Below are 22,094 nucleotides of genomic sequence, written 5' to 3' on the forward strand. Positions count from 1 at the left end.
GTTAGCCACATTAACATTCTGAGGTGAAGTGGGAGACAGTTCTGCAGCCCAAGAACCAGACTGGAAACGTATTCCATTCATAGCAGAATAGCACAGCTTTATTTGACTTTTCAGTTCACAGAAGTGTTAACAGGAGATCAAATCTATCCCACAAAATAAACTGGATCGAAAGAGACAAATGACTTCAATTAATGCGATGCATCATCAACAACATTCCCTAAATGACCATAAAACTGTATTGGCAACCCTTAAAGTTACTAACTAAAAACCAATTTTAAATAAAACGATAGAATTCATTTGTTTTTTTTTTACACATAAAATTATCAACAACAAACTGCATCCTTAAAAACAAGACGATATAAAGGACTTCCCTCTTCCACACACAAGAATGTGTTGCAGGTTATTAATACATTTCAAGCCAAGGTCTCGGAAAACACTATGCTTTAGGATCCCAGTCGAGTCGTTGCGGGAATATTCCAGTGTTTTCCAACCTGCATGCATCTGCTGCGTCTGTAGCCGTCGGATGCCACAGAGGATCATTTTAAGCCTGTACAGAACAGAAAACCGGACTCGAAATGTATGTATTGCCATTGGGCGGATACTTCAGGACAACGTACCTCATTCACCGACCACTTACGCAGTTTTTAAACGTAGATTCTGACGATGTTTTCTCATTCGGGATGTGTGTTTAGGTAAGAAGACAAGCTACAGACACTCAACCTCAAAGGTACGAACAACTGCGCAATTTACGAATCTGACCGTTTTTTCTCAGAACCTCTCAAGAACTTACCTATGAAGATATTGATGAATGAGGCCCGCTGTGCCTAAATCATTCACTAAAGATTCAGCAGAAGGAGATTACATTGGATTATTCCCAATCAATCCACAGTTTTCATCTATTCCAGAACATGTAAAACACACAATGGTCGATTACCTGGTTCAGGTACTCGGCTGGAACGAAAGCATGGAATGGCTCGAGGCCCTAATAGACTGGATTGGGAACGTAGAGGCAATCCGCAAAACTCGGGACGCGCCCCAAGCGATCCCAAAACGAAGAACACGGAAAAAACGGAGAGTAGGCACTTCTGTTTTTTTCCAACCTTTCTGGGACTTTGCGACTTTTAAGGCGGGCGAAAACTTCCCTCGCCACGTTTACCAATCGGCGTAAAAAGCGAATGATTTGGATGCTTTTTCATTTTTTTTTTTTTGACACTTCTTCTGTGCAACCTCTGCATTCAGAGAAGCCAAGGAGCATGACTCTGCATCATCTCACACAGTAAGTAAAACGGTTAAGAAGCATTTCTTTACGTTAATTAGCACTACTACATAACGGATGGGTTGGTTGATTGTTTCTGGTTTTCCATGAGTCGACCACAACGAAGAAGAACCATCGCAGGAACAGCATTTATTTTTTCCCTTCCAACAGCGACTATTAGACATATGTGGGCACGGTTGGTTGGAGAGCATTCCAGTAGAAGGAAGGGGCCAGGAAGACGTTTCTTGACGGTACAGGATATGAAAGCCGTATGACCTGCGTGCAGGAGAACAGTGTCCAGGTAGGGGGGTCCTGACAGTTGGGCCAGGCAGGTTATTCCATAGATCAGGAGCTTTCCTATTGCATGACTGACAGGCCAGGGTTGGGACGCTGGATTCATCTCAGTGCTAAAGAGCCAGAGTGGCGTTAGAATACGGTTTCTAGGCTTGTGACCATCTTCCGGACGTCAGAGGGACACCAGAGGGATGTCAGAGGGACCTCCGTGGACCGAAAAAAGGGAAGACTGGGCGGGGAAAGAATAGCTTGCCTCCTTGTTCTTCGATCTCGCCTTCCTTCTCGAGCACCTCCTCAGTCTTTGTTCTCCTCATCGCTCTGCCGCCCCGAAGTTGACACTACACTGCTTGCATAATCGAAAATGAATGTTGACAAAGATTTGACCGAAAGAAAACAAAAACAGACGTCCACGATTAAGTGCTAGACATTACATATAATACAAACGACCCTTCACTTCGCATCTAACCTCTCTGGCATCAGTGAGGGATCCCAACACTCTCCTCTTTTCCTCCCTGCTCTCTCGTTCTCTCTTCTCTCCATGCCAGTCTTTGGAGGTGAAAGGGTGGAGGGTGGGGGGTGGGCATGGGGTTGGGGAGGACAGGGCGTTGGTGGACTCCCTTGTTGTCATTGATGTAGATGACGGGGTGTAGACGGGAGGTTAGTTCCCACAGCAGCTTCGAGCGGACTGGGCGTCAGGGTCCTGCAGGTTGACCCCCCGGTGTCGGGCGGCGTGCGTGGGGTTCTGGGTGTCTGTTTTTGGCATCTTCTTCGCTGCAAGGAGTAAATAACAGTAAATGTTAACAACAGGAGCATAAAAAATATTTCAATGCAATTTGCCTCTTATCCAGAGCCACTTACAATTTGATCAATTTGAAGGTGGTGTTAGGAGTCTTGCCCAAGGACTCTCATTGGTATAGTGTAGGGTGTTCACCCAGGCGGGGACTGAACCCCAGTCTACAGCGTAGACGGCAGAGGTGTTAACCACTACACTAACCAACCATACCACTAAGTGAGCCCTGGCCAGGAAGGCAGCGCACAAAACAATCAACAAAGAAACATCACCATGACAACAAGAACAGAGTGGTAGCTACATCAATCAGGCATATCATTCTGACCACCTCCTTGTTTCTACCCTCACTGTCCGCTTTATCAGCTCCACTTACTGTATAGCTGCACTCTGTAGTTCTACAGTTACAGACTGTAGTCCATCTGTTTCTCTGATACTCTGTTACCCTGTTCTTCAGTGGTCAGGACCCCCATGGACCCTCACAGAGCAGGTACTATTTGGGTGGTGGATCATTTTCAGCACTGCAGTAACACTGATCATGTGTTAACCACTGTATTATCTTTAGTTTGTCATTTCAATGCATCAGGCTCCTTTTCTTCATAACAAGACTTTAAAAATAACAGGGTGCTGATGTCTCGATATCCAGCTAGATAAATTTCCCGTTCCACCTTAAACAGTCCAGGAGTTCTGACACCTGAAGCGCCAGAATGTAACGTCTGCTCCATTTAAGGTGGAACGGGAAAATTTGAACAAGAAATGAATCTCTGACTTCAGCTTCATATCACTGAAGAATTAGTGGTGGGTGGTAATAAATATTTGCCCCCCTCTTTGAAGGCGTATGATCCCTAAATGTAACTAAAGCCCAGCAGTGAGGAGCTGAACTTTCCCCTCCTCTGCTGTCCCTGCAGACGGGCAGGGTCGCCTACAGAGCGGCGCTAGTAGCTGTTAGTGAAGTGATGCTCTTTTTATTTGAGGGTCCCACTTCACAGGGAAGATCTCAGGCACTGCCCTTTGTAACTCAGTTCTAAGGAGCAAGGTGACACTTGAAAACAAGGGGTAGGGGTGAAATTAAGAAATGGGACTGGGCCTTAGTAGTAACTATCAGCAGTGTCTTGGGAACAGAGAGACTATATTAAATGCTCACCAATGGCCAGGAATAACTCGTTGACGTTCATGGCGGTCTTGGCGGAGGTCTCCATGAACAGCAGGCCTGTGTCTTCAGCATACGTCTGAGCCTCCTGTAACAGCAGCCTGAAGTTAGGAAACACTGCTTTCATACTACACTGGATCAAAATACAGCTAAACCAGCCACCACATCTGTCTGGTTAGTCAGTTTGTTTTACAGTACATTTCAAATCAATGAACTTGAATGACTGTTTTTGTTCCCCAGTGTAGCCCAATTCATCAAAATATAACAATGTGTTTATCATTACCACAACTAACATCACCCAACATCATGACCACCTCCTTTTTTCTACACTCATCGTCCACTTTATCAGCTCCACTTACTGTATAGCTGCACTCTGTAGTTCTACAGTTACAGACTGTAGTCCATCTGTTTCTCTGATACTCTGTTACCCTGTTCTTCAGTGGTCAGGACCCCCATGGACCCTCACAGAGCAGGTACTATTTGGGTGGTGGATCATTCTCAGCGCTGCAGTAACACTGATCATGTGTTAGTGTGTGTTGCGCTGGTCTGAGTGGATCAGAGTTTATAAACACCTCAGTGTCACTGCTGGACTGAGACTAGTCCACCAACCAAAAATATACAGCCAACAGCGTCCTGTGACCACTGATGAAGGACTAGAGGAGGACCAACACAAACTGTGCAGCAGCAGATGAGCTGTCGTCTCTGACTTTACACCTACAAGCTGGACCGACAAGGTAGGAATGTCTAATAGAGTGGACAGTGAGTGGACACAGTGTTTAAAAACTCCAGCAGCAACAGAAACAGATGGACTACAGTCTGTAACTGTAGAACTACAGAGTGCAGCTATACAGTAAGTGGAGCTGATAAAGTGGACAATGAGCGTAGAAACAAGGAGGCGGTCAGAATGTTGTGACTGACCGGTGTGTACACATTCACGTTTACAAAGCCCATCAAAACTCACAATTGGCTTATTATTGTATTATTAATGTCACACTCATGTACATGGAGATCAAACACAGCTTGTGTATCTAATCCGGGGTTTACAGAGAAGGTTGTTAGCCGCTCTGGTAAAACGAGTTAACCGTGGTTCCGTTTGGTGGGTTCTATGAAGCAGAAACGGGTCCCAGGACGCAGAGAGAACAGTTTGGAAATGCACCTCGTACTCCACCAGTCTCTTATCAGCCAGGTCAGCCTTGTTCCCTGCCAGGGCGATGACGATGTTGGGACTCGCCTGCCTCTGCAGCTCCTTCACCCAGGCTTTCGCTCGCTCAAACGTCTCCTACAGTGGGAAGAGGTAATGATGAGATTCACACACACACACACACACACACACACACACACACACACACACACACACTCTCTCTCTCACTGGCCACTTTATTAGGTACACCTGTTCAGTTGCTTGTTAACACAAATAGCTAATCAGCCAATCACACGGCTGCAACTCAGTGCATTTAGGCATGTAGAGGTGGTCAAGACGACTTGCTGAAGTGCAGACCGAGCATCAGAACGGGGAAGAAAGGGGATTTAAGGGGCTTTGAACGTGGCGTGGTTGTTGGTGCCAGACGGGCTGGTCTGAGTATTTCAGAAACTGCTGATCTGCTGGGATTTTCACACACAACCATCTCTAGGGTTTACAGAGAACGGTCAGAAAAAGAGGAAATATCCAGTGAGCGGTCAGTTGTGTGGATGAAAATGCCTTGTTGATGTGAGAGGTCAGAGGAGAATGGGCAGACTGGTTCCAGATGATAGAAAGGCAACAGGAACTCAGATAACCAACCAGAATCTCTGAGGAACGTTTCCAGCACCTTGTTGAAAGTGTGCCATGAAGAATTAAAGCAGTTCTGAAGGCAAAAGGGGGTCAAACCTCTTACTAGCAAGGTGCCTAATAAAGTGGCCTGTGAGTGTATAAACCAACAAGTTAATGTCATTTAGAAGAAACAGGCGAAGAGCTGCCCATGCAGAGAGGAGACAGAAGAACAGCATGTAAAACACAGGCAGATAAGAGCTGATATGTTTATAAGGTTGATAAAGACTTCAAAACACTCTTTTCTCCGGCTCTCACTGTGAATATCAGCATGTCCCCATTTTAAACCCATTTAAACTGCATTTTAAACTCCAGTTTGCACTTTCGCTAAGCATAAAAGCACAAACAGGTCCAGTCCAGTAAGTTGAGCTTTATTTGTACTGTGTGATCTGAGGAGATCTTGGAGTTTGAGCTCTTATTCTTCAGTTTAGACTATGCCTTCAACATGTGGTGGTAGTATGAGGGAGAATTGATTGAGGGAGGGGGGAGAACTCTGATAGCTGATAGCTGTAGCAGGACTGAAGCAGGACTGAGGAACAGGGAGGAGATAAGGTGGTGGTGACGGTGGGGATTGTGAACCCTTCGTCATGGGAACGGAGGGTGAGGATGTGAATTCATAGGGCGTTGGATTGAGAGAAGGAAGGGTTCAGGCATGAACTGTGCTCTAGAAAATGATGCCTACCGGCTTCGTTATGTCGAACACTACGATGGCCGCCTGCGCACCGCGGTAGTACATCGGGGCGAGGCTGTGGTAACGTTCCTGCCCGGCCGTGTCCCAAATCTCAAACTTCACCGTGGTGTCATCCAGGCAAACAGACTGAGCCAAGAAGGCAGCTAGAGAGAGAGAGAGAGACAGACAGAGAGAGAGAGAGAGAGAGAGAGAGAGAGAGAGCGAGCGAGTCAGAGAGAGAGAGAGAGAGAGAGAGAGAGAGAGAGAGAGAGAGAGAGAGAGAGAGAGAGAGAGAGAGAGAGAGAGAGAGAGAGAGAGAGAGAGAGAGAGAGAGAGAGAGAGAGAGAGCGAGCGAGCGAGTCAGAGAGAGAGAGACAGAGAGAGAGCGAGCGAGTCAGAGAGAGAGAGAGAGAGAGAGAGAGAGAGAGAGAGAGAGAGAGAGAGAGAGAGAGAGAGAGAGAGAGAGAGAGAGAGAGAGAGAGAGAGAGAGAGAGAGAGAGAGCAAGAGCGAGAGCGAGAGAGAGAGAGAGAGAGAGAGAGAGAGAGAGAGAGAGAGAGAGAGAGACCAACAGTTAGAGATTTCAAGCCTCACACGGATATAATCACAGATAAAGTCCCACCGCTGCCTCTTTGCTGACCATCTGTTCAAAAACTCATGACCTCCCAAATTTGGGATTTACATCACTTGGGAATGAAACTCCTCAAATACAGAAACAAATAAATAATATAATCAAATCAATCAATAAAAGAAAGTGAAAGTAAATACAAACATGAGTAAAATAAATCAAATAAACACAAAAATGAAATATAAAAAGTAACAACTTTCAAATACATAAACTGAGGAACGTCTACAGACTGAAACAAATACAGACTTACAATAGAACTCATCACACAGTGCCATTTTTCAGATATTTAACATGAGACTGATGGAGAACGTGCTGTAGACGGTTATCTATAGAGGGTTCTATATAGTACCAAAAAGGGTTCATAACGTCAGGCTTGATACAACGTTCAGAAAGGTTCTAAATAGCAGCACATTCTCCATCAACCTGAAGAACGCTTTAATCATGCAAAAGGGTTCTCTGAGTGTTCAGGGTTCCACGCAGAACCGTTTTCTTTACTAAAGAACCCTTGAAGAACCATCTTTTTAAAGTGCGGTCTGTATACTGTCTATACGTTTCTAGCAACGTTAGTTTTCCATGTTCTGCCGCTGCTCCTCACCTCCGATGGTGGTCTCCTGAAACTCGTCGAACTGGCCCTTGACGAAGCGCAGGACCAGGCTGGACTTGCCCACCGCCATGTCGCCCAGCAGAACCAGCTTGAACTGGCAGATTTTGGTCTGAGGCAGACTCCCATTGGCCCTGCCGCTCGCACGGGAGCTCATATTGGAGGAAGGGTGGTGGGGGGCGTGGGGTTGGGGTCCTTCGAGGCGGCGTCTCTGACCACAGCGACCCAAACACCGGACGAAGTCTGTGGATCTCCTACTCTGGTCACTTCCAAACACTGAACCAATCGCAAGAGACGGAGAAAGGAGAGTAGAGGAGTTAGTGACAGCAGCTGGGTGGAAAGATTCCACAAGGTTCTACACAGAACCATATACAACACGTTCTCCATCCGCCTGAAGAACCATTTCTCAACGCAACGAACCCTTTAAGCATACAAATGGCTCTTTAAGTGCTCGTGGGTCTACATAGAACCCGTCTTTACCAAAGAACCATCTTTTTGAAGGGACCATTTCCAGTAAGGTTCCACATAGAACCACATGCAATACTTCTATGGTCACTCTGATGAACCATTTCACCATGTAGAGAACCATTTAAGCAAGCAGCTGCTTCTTTTAATGTTAATGGTTCTATATAAAATCTTTGAAGAGCCATATTTGTAAACAAGTTGTAGCAATAAAAGAACCCTTTTTGGCGCTATATAGAACCACAGCTCGGAGAAAGGTCAAATTTAGTTTCCCCAGCTTTCCAAACGGTTCTATATAGAACCATATACGTCACATTCTCTATTAATCTGAAGAACCATTTCTCAACGCAACGAACCCTTTTAGCATGCAAATGGTTCTTTAAGTGTTCATGGGTCTACATAGAACTCTTGTCTTTACCAAAGAACCATCTTTTTGAAGGGAGCATTTCCAGAAAGGTTCCATATAGAACCACATACAATACTTTTGTCGTCAATCTGATGAACCATTTCACCATGTAGAGAACCATTTAAGCATGCAACTGGTTCTTTTAATGTTAATGGTTCTATATAGAACCATTGTCATTAGTATAAATATACTGAAGAACCTTCTTTGTAAATACCATACTATTGCTATGATAAGTTGTACCAATAACAGAACCCTTTTGGTGATATAAAGAACCATCCACAAAAAGGTTCTATAAAGAACCATCTACAACACATTGTCAATCTGAAGAACTATGTCACCATGCAAAGAACTCAATGACCAGAACCCCTTCAATGACCAAGACCCCTTCAATGACCAGGACCCCTTCGCACTTCTACACCCATTTGCTGTTTCTACGCTCACTGTCCATTTTCTCAGCACCACTGACCACATAGGGTCACTTTGTAGTTCTACAGTTACAGACTGTAGTCCATCTGTTTCTCTGATACTCTGTTACCCTGTTCTTCAGTGGTCAGGACCCCCATGGACCCTCACAGAGCAGGTACTATTAGGGTGGTGGATCATTCTCAGCACTGCAGTAACACTGACGTGGTGGTCGTGTGTTAGTGTGTGCTGTGCTGGTGCGAGTGGATCAGACACAGCAGTGCTGCTGGAGTTTTTAAACACTGTGTCCACTCACTGTCCACTCCTACCTCGTCAGTCCACCTTGTAGATGTAAAGTCAGAGACGACAGCTCATCTGCTGCTGCGCAGTTTGAGTTGGTCGTCCTCTAGTCCTTCATCAGTGGTCACAGGACGCTGCAAACAGGACGCTGCTGGCTGGATATTTTTGGTGGGTGGGCTATTCTCAGTCCAGCAGCAACACTGAGGTGTTTAAAAGCTCCAGCAGCCCTGCTGTGTGTGACCGACTCGCACCAGCACAACACACACTAACACGTCAGTGTTGACCGCTTCAGACGTCCGGTTCCCATCACCACCACTGTAAACAAGCACAAATACGTTCCATATTACAAAGAAACAAAAGCCTTTTAACCCAATTCAGATACAGTGAGGAAGAAACGTGACTGACCGCTGCATTAGGACGCACTCTGCTCACTCAGCACTGCACAAGGCCTTGCAGCGGCCGAAAGGAAGACGGAGAGGAAATCTCCTCGCTAGCCACTATTTAAGACCACGTTGCTCAACATCCTCTTCACACCACTTGTTTTTTTTAAACCAGCGGATCTAAATATGTCTGTGGACAGGCCTGCAGACCGGTCATCACTGCTGTTAGTGAAGACCAGAGAAAAAACCCGGCGCTGACCGCCTCCTAATGCGGTCGTGCTTTCAGTCTGTGGAAAGGTGATGAATGTGATCAAAACAGGCACCAACTGTGACCAGACAGCCCAGAACTCACTGCAAACGAAGCCAGTACCATCTCCATAGAGAAGCACTGACCAGTCGCACCAGGTCACCAACGCCAATCGTCAGCTAGAGGGGCACACAGACCCCCAGCACTGGGCTGTGGAGCAGTGGAACCGCGTTCTCTGGAGTGATGGAGCTCCATCTGGTACCAGAACATCATTACCGGACCTCACTAATGCGCCTGTTGCTGAATGCAATCAAATAACAGCAGCAATGTTCCGGCATATACACTCTGAAAGATACAGTTCTTTAGTAAAGGCAGTGGTTCTAAACAGAACATGAACACGCAAAGAACCCTTTGCCTGCAGCACGGTGAAAATGGTTCTTCAGATTCATGAAGAAGGTGCTGTAGATGGTTCTATATAGAACCTTTTTGAAAATGGTTCCATACAGCACCAAACAGGTTCTTTTATAGTTTCATGTTATCATAACAAAGGTACACTATGATTCTTTAGCAAAGACAATGGTTCTATTTAGAACCATGAACACTTAAAGACCCATTTGAATGCTTAAAGGGTTCTTTGCCAGGAGAAATGGTTCTTCAGATTGATGGAGGATGTGTTGTATATGGTTCTAAATAGAACCTTTTGGAAAGGGTTCGAGTTTCACTATTTAAAAAGATGGTTCTTCAAAGTCTTTTTTTTTTTGTAAAGACGATGGTTCTATACAGAACCACAAACACCCAAAAATCACCTGCATGCTTAAAAGGTTATTTTCGTGGTGAAATGGTTCTTCAGATCGACGACAAACGTACTGTATGTGGTTCTACATGGAACCTTTTTGGAAACGGTCCGAGTCAGCACCAAACAGCGTTCTTCTATTGTGTCAAGCTTGATATTGTAACAAGAGCACACCCTCAAAAAGATGGTTCTTCAAAGGTTTTGAGTAAATTCAGTTGTTCTATAGAGAACCATATACATTAAGATAATCATCTGCACGCCTAAATAGTTCTTCGCATCAGGAAATGGTTCTCTAGATTGGTAGAGAACGTGTTCTTTAGCAAAGGCAACAGCACTATATAGAACCATGAACACTTAAAGAACCCTCTGCATGCTTAAAGGGCTCCTTGCATGAAGAAATGGTTCTCTAGATTGGTGGAGAACATGTTCTTTAGTACAGGCAATAGCACTATATAGAACCAAGAACACTTAAAGAACCCTCTGCATGCTTAAAGGGCTCCTTGCATGAAGAAATGGTTCTCTAGATTGATAGAGAACGAGTTGTACATGGTTCGATATAGAACCTTTTGGGAATGGTTCTAGATAGCACCCAAAAAAAAAAAAGATTCTGCTACTGTTGTGATGCCCAGCTTGTAATAACAACAGAACCCATTTTGGTGCCACATACACCACATTTTCCATCAATCTGAAGAACCACTTCACCAGGCAAAGAACCTTTTAGAACCAGCAGGTAGGGTGAAGCCCTTCCTGGAGCGTGGACGACGCGGGGGGGGCGGACTCCACACAACAGCCCTGATTACAGAGAGCCAAGCGTCCACGACATATGACCACCGTCAGAGGTGGGACAGGGAACAGAGCTGCGTGAGGGCCGAGTTCCCCCTCACTGCTATCAGCTATAACCCCCTCAACACAAACACCGAGTTCAGAGGTCAGAGTGGACTGAACTGGACAAGCAGAGCCACGCAGTTCTGCACTGAGGGCTCCACTGCGGTGGGCTCCACTGCTGGGCTCCAGGCACCACCTCACACGGCTTATCCGCCGAGCCTGCACCCCGCCCCGGTCGATAAGGGGGATGAACAGGTGTGTTTAGTGCGGCGAGGAATGGACGCGGCTCTGACCCCCAGCCCGATACGGCCCGGCCCGGCCCAACAACAGCGGCCCGCAGCGCTGGAATGACCGCCGCTTCCCAAGCGCCTTAAAGCCCATCCGAATCGCAAACAGCTCGCGTCGTGAGGCGGAGACGTTACCTGTCCGGGCCTCCGCGCTCTGCTGGGCGGAACCGTAGGCCGCTGACTGTCGGCGATCCGGTTCTCCGGTTCTCCGGTTCTCAGTTTGTTGATCTATCAGCTGGTCGAAAGGCTGCGGGAACTTCCTGTCCGAACCGCGCAGGCGCAGAAGCGGACATGACTTTTCAGGGTCTTGATTTTCTGCTCCGAAGGCCTTCTTCTGCAGTAACAGAGTAATAATTGGTAATTAAATTAAACTAATTATGTAATTAAACAGCCGGTCGAGACGTCTGATATTCAAATAATACAATGCAACTTAAAAAAAAAAACAAAATGCACAAAGTGTGTGTGTATATATTTTTAAAATTATTATCATTATTATATTTATTTATTTTTATTTGTTTATTTATTTATTTTAATGTTTGTTATTAAATCTTATAGGCTCCAGCAACCCCGCCCCCCCCAGCGACCCTGCGGGAGAAGCGGCTGTGAACGTGTGCGTGTGTGTTTCAAATCTTCCTCAGTGTTTATGTTTAGAAGATCAGCCATTATTTTATTTTCGTGAGGCTTATAATTAGGTTATTTTCATTGTCTTTTCTGTTCTAAATAAATCAGTTAACTGTGTTTTGTTTTGTAAAGTTAGCATTAAAATCCTTATGAAAAGTAAGGCTAAGATTTATTTATTATTATTATTATTATTATTATTATTATTGGTTTTTTTGTACATTTTTACCTCATCTCACAGTTTCTGGTAGTCCATGGTAACGTGCTCATTTTTGTCATGTTAATTGTTTAAATAAATGTCCGCGTAGATTCGCTGCTCTTCCACGCGTGGATGACGCGCCTCGCTTTCTTTGCAGAGCTATTTTTCCTCATCCAAATTAAAAAAGCACTTTTATTTTGAAATCCACAGGAACTGCGATAATGTTTATTGAGGCGCCTCGTCGCGCAGCGCTATTTTCACAACAACAGGCTTTTTAAGGGTCAGGCTGGTCAGGCGGGGTTTAGTTTTGGGGGTATTGGGGTGGGAACAGCGAGTGTTTGCAGCTTCGTTTCGCTCCCAATTCAGCAGAGACGCCCGACGGTTCATCATCAGCGGCGTTTACCGTTAACAGGGGACTGACTGGCGGCGTCGGCGCCAAAAGAGAGAGAGAGAGAGAGAGAGAGATATATATCAGTCAGCCAGCGGCCCACACACAGCGAATAAAGCTCAACTGGCAGCGTGAAATATAAATAATAATAACAATAATAATAAAAATCCAAAGTGATGCTTTTTCTAATAACCTTCCCTATGGAGCATAAGTGAGCACCTGCTAGCCGCCGCTGGAGCTGAAGACGGGCGGATGCAGAAAGTAAGTAGCAGTTATCTTCCTATTCACCACCTTCTCGTTAGAATTTCCCGTTCCACCTTAAATGGTGCGGCGGTTAACGACATTCTGGCTTCCTATTCACCACCTTCTCATTCGAATTTCCTGTTCCACCTTAAATGGTGCGGCGGTTAACGACATTCCGGCGCCCGAAGCGTTACAATCATAGCGAACTGCTGCACAATTTAAGGTGGAACTGGTAAATTCGACAGCAAGGCTGACTTCAGCTCCGTAGCAGCCCGTGTGAGCTGTGCTTGTATTGATTACAGTATTAGATTATTAGCGAACTCTAAAGATTGATTAATGCGTTGAACGTGCCGTGGTTGCTATGGAAACATGGCACTTCCTTAAGATGCTGCCTGTCCGTTAAGCTAACGTTATGTTCGTGTTTAGTTAGCCTGGCTGGCGATGCGAGTCCAGTTAGTGCCGTTTTGAGCGTGTTAAGGTGTCCACTTAAGTTATATCAGTCTTTTTGTGTTATAAGCCAGTCGGTGTACACACACACACACACACACACACACACACTCAGAGGGCAAATAAAGAAATAAAATGGGTCAATTAAAAAGCAGGTCTTCGTCGCTCGATCTAATGGATCAGTTCAAGATAACAGTCTTTGGCTTTTCTTGCTTTGCACACTTCTCAGAGACGTAGACCCGTCTTCCTCATTTACATTTATGGCATTTGGCTGAGCAACTTACAAAGATTAGAAATGAGCAGATCAGAGGGACAGTGAAGGTGGAGCAGTTTGGAGATAAAGCCAGAGAGGCCAGGTTGAGATGGTTTGGACATGTGTTGAGGAGGAATAGTGGATATATTGGGCAAAGAATGTTGGAGATGGAGCTGCCGGGTAGAAGGAGAAGAGGTAGACCTCAGAGAAGGTTTATGGATGTAGTGAAGGTGGACATGGAGATGGTTGGTGTGAAAGTAGAGGAGGCAGTGGATAGGGCAAGATGGAGGCAGATGATCCGCTGTGGCGACCCCTTAAGGGAGCAGCTGTAAACCAGGCCGAGCTTCACAGACGCTCACTGTTAACCGGATGTATCTCAGTATATTTAGACATAAGCCAGTTTTGAAAGGATGTCCAGATTTTTCGTTTTTCCACACTGGAAGAAAATATTTTCAGCATCGTCATGACAGAAACAGCATTCACACGCTGTCATAGATTCATAGTGCACTGCCCGGACAGTCTGTGGCGGCGCATAACAAAAAAAACACAAGTGGATGAGCGAGAAATCCGCATTAAAAGCCAGGTACCAGACACAGTAACAAAACCAGATTAATTGTAGAGAATAAGGGAGGTGGGGAAAAAGGTCTCGTAGAGTAAAGACGAGTGGAGTTGCAGGTCCTTTAAGTTACTTCTTAGTATTTCTGTGGTAAAGTTAACACTTTGTGTTGTTCCTACCCTAAATAATCTACCCTAACGTTACGCTGGGCAGGTTAATTAACCCATTAAACGCTTCTGTTTACCTCAGAGATGGACGCCTGCACAGCCAGCGTTTGGCCTCGTCTGGAGCCCTTCCTGCTCGGGGCGCTGCAGGTGGCGCCTCCGAGCAAACTGAGCATGCACTACCTGCGCAAGATGGCCTGCTACGTGCGCACTCGAGAGGGCTGCTTCCCCCGGCTGGGCTGGCACATGTGGCGCCACATTGCGTGTGGAAAGCTGCAGCTGGCCGAGGAGCTGGCTTGGCTCTACTTCGAGACGTTTGACCTGCTGACGCCACGCAGTCCAGAGGAGAAGCTGGAGTGGGCCGAGGCTCTGTCTCAGAGTCAGTCTCCGCGCGAGCTTGACCGACAGCGCAGCAAGGTGAGGGGATTCTGAAGGAAGGGAATGAAATCCAGGAGTAGTCCAGCGACTGTTTAGTCTGAACACGGGATCCACGAAGCTGATGCCACCAACAAGTAACGGAAGCATATATTGGCCAGTTAGCAGCGGCCAACCGTGGGACCACAAATGTCTAAACTGGGTCAAACATGAGGAAAAAAACCATCCTCAGTTCTGCTAGCACCCTTATTGGGTTCTAATGCTGTGTTAGCTCTAATCTAATGGCAATTTGTATGAACATTTTTTAGCCATTCTTATATAAACAGGAAAACTTGAAGCTTGTGAAAAACACCCCGTGTGTTTATTTGAAAATAACTGAAATTAGCATTCAAGAGCTCTGGCCACACTTCTCTGTCTAAAACGGCCTAAAACCTGATTAGACTGCGGTTCCTATTCACAGTCAGTGACATCTAGAACGACCTGGAGTGATTGATTTTTTTTTTTCACCAAATTAGTCCCATTGTGAAACATGATTGGCTGATTCCTTTGTCATATCCTAATTATATTGGTAGTTAATCTAATGAGTAAGGCCTTCAGTCCAGCTCCTGAAGTCCTAACCAATGGGAGAGCTCACTTGGCTGTATCTACCCAGATACAACAGATTCAAAAATCCGGATTGGATAGTTTTCTGGTGGGTGTTTCAAGATTTTAACCCTGTTATCATAAACATTAACAATGAAATAACAATATTGCCACAGCACTTGCAGGATTTAAATGCAGTCCCATTTCCCAGAAAGTGGGACGCTGTGTAACGTGTAAATAAAAAAAAATGCAATGATGGGCAAATCATTCAAACTCATATATATATATATATATATATATATATATATATATTTTATTTTTTTCCCCATATATATATATATATATATGGGGAAAAAAATAAAAAATATATATATATATATATATATATATATATATATATATATATATATATATATATATATATATATTATTTTTTTCCACTGCCAAATTCCTCAGTCTTTTAATCATCAACCTGCAAGAAAATTACATAATAAAAGCCTTTCAAGAATTGCACCCATGCTCTTGTTTTTTTTTTTTTTTTTTTTTTCGTTTTAAACTTAAAATTTAAGCATGTTTTTTTTTTTTTTATGATATGGGCCATTTAATACCTCGGCCTTATACTGTGTGTTTCTAATCCCTAAGAATAATCCATTGAAGCTTGACTGTTCTTGTGCAGCTGTATGTGGACACTCTGCAGTTCCTGCTCTTCCTGTACCTTCAGCAGCTGAACCGCGTGTCTCTGCGCACCTCTCTGATTGGGGAAGAGTGGCCGAGCCCCCGCGCCCGCTCCCCCTCGTCCTCTTCGGAAAGAGAGGCCAAAACCAGCTCCTCCAATAAGGTCAGCAACGCTTCTGATCAATCCAGCAACATTAATATACACATGCAGTTTTAGCAGCGGTGCCCAAATGTTTGCATACAGCTGTATAACTATGGCTTTAGTGTTCACATCTGGATTCAGGTCATTTTTTGAATAGAGTAGGTAACTTGTTTTTAATGCTTTCTGTTCTGTTCTACTCTATTAGAACTGGGATGACCAGGCACACCTGACCTTCATGCAGACACACCTGTTTGAGCTGTTGGAGCTTCTAGTGGAACCAGGCGAGCTGAGCGGATCAGGGCAGGCACTGCGGGACAGCCAGCTGTCGGCCGAGGCCGTGCAGGCGCTGAGCCTGCTGCTGGAGGGCTCCGCCAGCCGTGGCCGCACTGTGCACCCATTCCACCGACTGCTGGGCCGTGCGCCGCTCCAGGCTCAGGCGGGCTACTCCAAACTCAGCCGCTCGTACTCACTGCAGCAGCTACAGAACTGGCTGCGCCAGACCCTCACCCTCAACCCCTTCGGCATGTCCACCTGCCTGCGCTCGGGCAAGAAGCTGGCCTGGGCCCTGCAAGGTGAGCCCAGAACCACATTTATCTCAAATAGGAATGTCCCGATCCGGTGTGAAGCATCATTATCAGAACCCATCGGTGCATCACATGCTGCTCGGTCACGAAACGGTTAGACCACCGGAACTTGCAGAGCGGCGCCACCAAGTCCTGAAGTGCATAGCACACAAAAATCGCCTGTCGTCAACACAAGAGTTGTGTTGGGCGCCTCATGAAATGGGTTTCCGCCTCTAGATGCTTCATTATCTGGCAGTCTGATGGACGAATCTGGGTTTGGCGGATGCCAGGAGAACGCTACCTACCACAGTGCATAGTGCCAGTAAAGTTTGGAGGAGGTGGGATAACGGGCTGGGGCTGTTTTAGAGGGTTTGGACCCCTAGGTTCCAGTAAAAAGTGATGTTAATGCTACAGCACACAGAGACATTTTACACAGTAATATGCTTCCAACTTAGTAGCAGTAGTTTGGGGAAGACCCTTTCCTGTTCCAGCATGCCTGAGCCCCTGTACACAAAGTGAGCTCCATAAAGACAAGGTTTGATGAGATTAGTGTGGAGGAACTCGAGTGGCCTGAACAGAGCCCTGACCTCAACCCCACTGAACACCTTTGGAATGAATTGGATCATCAATTGTGAGCCAGGCCCTCTCACCCAAAATCAGTGTCTGACCTGACAAATGCTCTTTTAACTGAATGGGCACCAATTCCCACGGTCACAGTCCAATATCTTATAGAATGCTTCCCAGAAGATTGGAAGCTGTTATAGATACAAATGGGGTGGTGTAATTCCATATTAATGCCCATTGTTTTTGAATGGGATGTCCAACAAGGTCATATAGGTGTGATTGTGTCTATATAGTGTCTATATAGTGTATTTACACCTATAGGGGAATATAGGCAGTATAACAACATGCCTCTTTTTTTTTCATTTGGTTTTTAACATTTGAAGTGAAATTTTATTGGTCACAAAGCACTTAAATTTGCTTAAATATTTAATATGATTATATTTGAGGATCATTCTATAATTATGCAGTTATTGCCTTCCAACAGCATTTATGCCTGTTAAGTACGCAGGCAGCTCAGAAAGACCGTAACGCAGTCGTCTTTGTCTTAGTGGAGGGTGCAATGAAGAGAGCCAAGATAGCCCGGAACACTCACATGGCCCCTCCGGGCAGCAGGGTGGTCCTGATGTCTCAGGTTTACAAACAGACGCTGGCCAAAGACTCGGAGAAGCTGGCTGGCGCAAACGTGAAACTGCACCGCTGCAGCGAGGCTTTCATCTACCTGCTGTCTCCTCTCAGGTAAGAGCCGCCTTCAATGAGAAGAAACCTAATCTGTGTAACACCCTGCCTTAAAAATGCCCATCTGGAGCAGGGCGTGTCGAAAGGTCCTTGCCTTTGATCTTAAAAGGGGAATTCCACCAGTTTTTCAAAGTGTCTGCACAATTAAATGGTTCTGATGTAAACAAACTCAGTCAGGGTGGTTTGGTGCGAGATGATCCGTTTTAGAGAAACTTAGAGTCACAATTGTGGTGGTGATGGGAACCAGACGCCTGAAGAGTTTAATGCCTCTAAAAGCTCCCTCAGCGGTTTATTACCTGAAATGGTGAATACACAACAGTGTCTTACGATGGGGGGGCTTTAACGCATTTATTGAGACTCGCCAAGTCTTGCAAAAACAACTACCTTCTAAGTTAAGAAGATGGTGGTGAGAAATGTTTGTTAATAACACCTTTAGAGGGCAGTAGTGAGTATTTGATGGTTGGAGCCCCTTTAGCGGGCAGTAGTGAGCAATATTTGTTTATTTGATGTTTTATGGCACATTTAAAGGGCGGCAGTGAGTAATATTTGTTTACTAAGTTCTGCCCTCAGTTGGGATCTATTCAGCATCGACAGCTAGGAAGCAAGATAGCTAATCGGATGACTTGGCGGTTTTAGGCTTGCATTTTAATAATTGCATCCATTGGGGGGAATAAATAATTGCCATTAACAATTTGTATGTGGCCATTAACAGTCAGTTAATTCAGGATTGTGACCGGTCCAATAGCATTTATAATAGCACACATAAAAGGACTGTTTTATTACCACAGTTCTGTACATAAAGCCTTTACTAGCTATTTTAATATCGTGTAATAGCTTATTGAAGTTATTATTCAGCAGGTTTGCTCAAGGAGTTTGGCTTGGGTGGCCATAGAGCTGTGGAACAGTCTGAGGTGTCAGTCCAAACTTTCCCTACTTTGCCATATTTTGACTCGCAGCTAACAATAATTATCATCACCTTTTTCCCAATTTTAATACTTTTCAAATGATGATTTTGCAGGTCAGTGACGCTGGACAAGTGCCGCAACAGCACAGTTGTTTTGGGCCCGGTGGAGACCAGCGTCCACGTTCAGAGCTGTGAGAATGTTCGGCTGGTGTGTGTAGCTGGCCGGCTGGCTATTGGGGCTTCCTCCAGCTGCACCGTCCATGCACTCACGCCCACCCGCCCACTCCTGCTGCCTGGCAACACGGCCCTCACTCTGGGCCCCTTCCACACGCACTACCCCACCCTGGAGGACCACATGGCCAGCGTGGGTCTGGCTGTCGTTCCCAACCTGTGGGACCAGCCACTGCTGTACAGCCCAGACGGTCCGGCTCCTGACCCGTCCTGTTACCGTATCCTCACACCAGAAGAGTTCTGCACCCTGGTGGTGCCCTTCCAGATGGAGGGGGACACCTGCGAAGTCCCGGGGGGGCTGCCCCCTGCGTACCAGCAGGCGGTGGAGGCCCGTGCGCAGAGGGTGCAGGAGTGGCAAAGAACGGTGAAGGATGCACACCTCAACAAGTGAGTCCTTTATGTTGGTAGTTTTTAGTGTTTTCAAGTGCAGAAGTGATTATAATTAAGTTTAAGGCTACAATTATTATTAAAAATGATTTATCTGCAGCCCCCAACACCATCATTTGAAGTTCTGTCTGTGAAAATCATTTCCTCTTTTATAGCCCAACTAAATAGTGGAAGCCAAATGACCCCCAACGTTTCTTGTAGTTTATTATTCAGAAAGTTTGATGGCTAGAATGTTTCGCTCCATCGTGTGGCTGGTGTTGACCGTAAGTCTGAGCCGCTCTCACAGAGAAATTGTTAAAAGCTCTGACTGCTTTGTCCTGTTTTCTGCCTGCAGGGAGCAGCGGCGGCAGTTTCAGGCCCTGGTGGAGCAGAGGTTTCACCAGTGGCTGCTGGAGACCGGTAAGAGGCAGGAGCTGGACACCTTACTACCCCCGACCATCGGTCAGCCCAACCCCACTGACCACTCACAGTCTACCTGTAGCTCCAATCCTTCTCTTCAGCACCAGAAAGACCAGATGTCCCAACAGGCAGCAGGAGGGACGCCCACAGTTTGCTGAGTCTATAGTGGACCTGCCTCCTGGACTTCGCTTCTGCTGTTTGCCTTTGCTTATTGCTGGGGCAGAGGATGTTTTCTCTGACCTGATCCTAGATCAGCACTGTGGGGTACGACAGGCTGCAGAGATCGCAGTCGTACGGCACTCAGGACACCTTGCGTATATTATATGATGCAGAAATCCAACGCTGGATGATTCATTATTGAAACGAATCGTCTTAAACAATGAAATAGAGTAAATGTCTTGAAATATATGCTGGATTAGTAGCTGCAGAGCAGGTCTGGTACGATTCCCTTATGCTGTAAGCGCCGGTGCCTTTTTAGTTTATTGTTACAAGCAGGTTTTACAGTAATATGTACTGCTACTTGAGTATTACCTTCACCTCTAAGAGGATGATGGTCTATTTAGTGCTGAATTAACAAACTGGGAAGGAGTAAAGGGAACGTTCTCTGCTACAGTGCGAGAAGACTGGCCTGAAACCACCCACATATGCTTTTGTAGCTACTGCTGCTAGATTGGGCCAGTTTTACTGAGTCTTGGCAAAAGTCTCGCTCAACCTATATAGAACCATCTGCAGCGCGTTCTCCATCTGTCTGAAAAACGCTTTCGTGATACATAGAACCCTTTAATCATGCAAAAAGAAAGGATTCTTTTGAGTGTTCATGGTTCTGTATAGAACTATGTTCTTTACTAAAGAACCCTTGAAGAACCATCTTTATTAAGTGTAGTTGAAGTGAGCAGAAACAGTCCAGCTTGGCTGAATGCATTCTAAACTGGAAACTCGACATTACGGAGCGACTCATTTACATTTACGGCATTTGTCCGACGCTCTTATCCAGAGCAACTTACAGTTTGATCATTTTACACAAGTAGGTGAAGGTGGTGTTGGGAGTCTTGCCCAAGGACTCTTATTGGTATAGTGTAGGGTGCTTACCCAGGTGGGGGATTGAACCCTAGTCTACAGAGTAGGAGGCAGAGGTGTTAACCACTACACTAACCAACCACCGGCTCGAAACGTTGTGATGGTTGTCCGGCCCCTACCTCATCACTCTGAGGCAGGGGCATCCCAGCTTGCTCGAAGCTCCGAATAATAATAATAATAATAATAATAATAATAATAATAAATGAAAAATGTCTTGCTGCAGTTTCTCATTAGGTGAAATGGGATTTTTCCCCCATAGTTCTATAAAGCTTGTCCAACCTAGCAACAGTTGCTTAGAGTGAATGCATTTGTGGGCAGAGCATGGAGAGGTCATTTGCCTTTGGTATAGGATTGTACAGAGAGATTCATTCGAAAGAGGCCCTGAATATTTTGCTGTAACTCCCGTTAGGATGAAGCAATCTGAACCAAAAAAAAAGCTACGTCCCTTGATGTGTGTGTGTAATGGATTACATCACATGCGATGCTGGAAGTGATCTGTTTTCTGCCAGACGCAGGCGTCTGCACCCGGAAGTTGCAAAGCGGGTGTTAAACGTTGTGATGGCTGTCCGGCCCCTATCTCATCACTCTGAGGCAGGGGCATCCCACCTTGCTCGAAGCTCCATATACTGAGGAGCTCATTGCACGTTGTTGGGTTCAGATTGCCTCGTCCTAGAGAGAGTTATTACATATTTGGGGCCTCTTTCGAGTGAATCTCCCTGTATATGCACTGAAGAAAACGCACATGCTTAATGAAATAAAGAGGGTTAGATTTCTTCGGATAAGAGAACCGAGCTTCAGTTAGATTGTGGTTAAATCTAATCTAGTCTAAGATGAGCACTCTTTCTTGTTTTTCCCACGTGTTCAGCGGCCAGTAGGAATTTGAATGGATCTCTGATGTAGCTCCTAGTTTTACACTGTAGTTGCACTTCTGCCTTAATAATAATCCCCGTAAGTGCCCCTCGCTGTCTTCTACATGCAATTTTTCCCAGTCCTGCTCCTAGAAACACCGTGCATTCCATATTTTGGCGAATTGGGAAGCAGGTGCTGTAGATTTATTCTTACCTTTGATTTACACCAGTCAGGCATAACGTTATAACCATCTTCTTGTTTCTACACTCATTGTCCTTTTTCTCAGCTCCACTTACTGTATAGCTGCACTCTGTAGTTCTAGTTACAGACTGTAGTCCATCTGTTTCTCTGATACTCTGCTACCCTGTTCTTCAGTGGTCAGGACCCCCATGGACCCTCACAGAGCAGGTACTATTTGGGTGCTGGATCATTCTCAGCGCTGCAGTAACAC

The 22,094-nt window shown here is 45.6% G+C and overlaps 2 protein-coding genes across 2 annotated transcripts; one reads left to right on the forward strand and one right to left on the reverse strand.

Annotated features, from left to right (window-relative positions):
- Positions 1-71: 71 nt before the first annotated feature.
- rab5b (RAB5B, member RAS oncogene family) lies at positions 72-11,569 on the reverse strand. The gene is made up of 6 exons (XM_017703038.2): positions 11,428-11,569; positions 7,185-7,466; positions 5,976-6,127; positions 4,643-4,765; positions 3,481-3,574; positions 72-2,320 (listed from the first exon to the last, which is right to left on the reverse strand). The coding sequence occupies exons 2-6, from the start codon at positions 7,345-7,347 to the stop codon at positions 2,208-2,210; spliced, it is 645 nt and encodes a 214-aa protein (XP_017558527.1). The 5' UTR covers positions 7,348-7,466; positions 11,428-11,569; the 3' UTR covers positions 72-2,207.
- A 772-nt stretch (positions 11,570-12,341) lies between these two features.
- tbccd1 (TBCC domain containing 1) lies at positions 12,342-21,220 on the forward strand. Its single transcript, XM_017703039.2, has 7 exons — positions 12,342-12,758; positions 14,246-14,577; positions 15,794-15,955; positions 16,140-16,506; positions 17,610-17,796; positions 18,815-19,318; positions 19,653-21,220. Exons 2-7 carry the CDS (start codon positions 14,248-14,250, stop codon positions 19,873-19,875), a joined length of 1,773 nt encoding a protein of 590 aa, XP_017558528.1. The 5' UTR covers positions 12,342-12,758; positions 14,246-14,247; the 3' UTR covers positions 19,876-21,220.
- The last annotated feature ends 874 nt before the right edge of the window (positions 21,221-22,094 follow it).

Source organism: Pygocentrus nattereri, chromosome 6 (assembly GCF_015220715.1).
Source record: "Pygocentrus nattereri isolate fPygNat1 chromosome 6, fPygNat1.pri, whole genome shotgun sequence".
Classification (NCBI taxonomy): Eukaryota; Metazoa; Chordata; class Actinopteri; order Characiformes; family Serrasalmidae; genus Pygocentrus; species Pygocentrus nattereri.

Coding starts and splice junctions, on each gene's coding strand:
- rab5b (XM_017703038.2), bottom strand. CDS start 7,347: ATGAGCTCCCGTGCGAGCGGCAGGGCCAATGGGAGTCTGCCTCAGACC. Junction 4,766..5,975: donor TGTTCGACATAACGAAGCCG/GTAGGCATCATT, acceptor TTCCCACTGTAG/GAGACGTTTGAGCGAGCGAA. Junction 2,321..3,480: donor CGAGTTATTCCTGGCCATTG/GTGAGCATTTAA, acceptor TACTCCTTGCAG/CGAAGAAGATGCCAAAAACA.
- tbccd1 (XM_017703039.2), top strand. CDS start 14,248: ATGGACGCCTGCACAGCCAGCGTTTGGCCTCGTCTGGAGCCCTTCCTG. Junction 14,578..15,793: donor TTGACCGACAGCGCAGCAAG/GTGAGGGGATTC, acceptor GTTCTTGTGCAG/CTGTATGTGGACACTCTGCA. Junction 16,507..17,609: donor GCTGGCCTGGGCCCTGCAAG/GTGAGCCCAGAA, acceptor TCTTTGTCTTAG/TGGAGGGTGCAATGAAGAGA.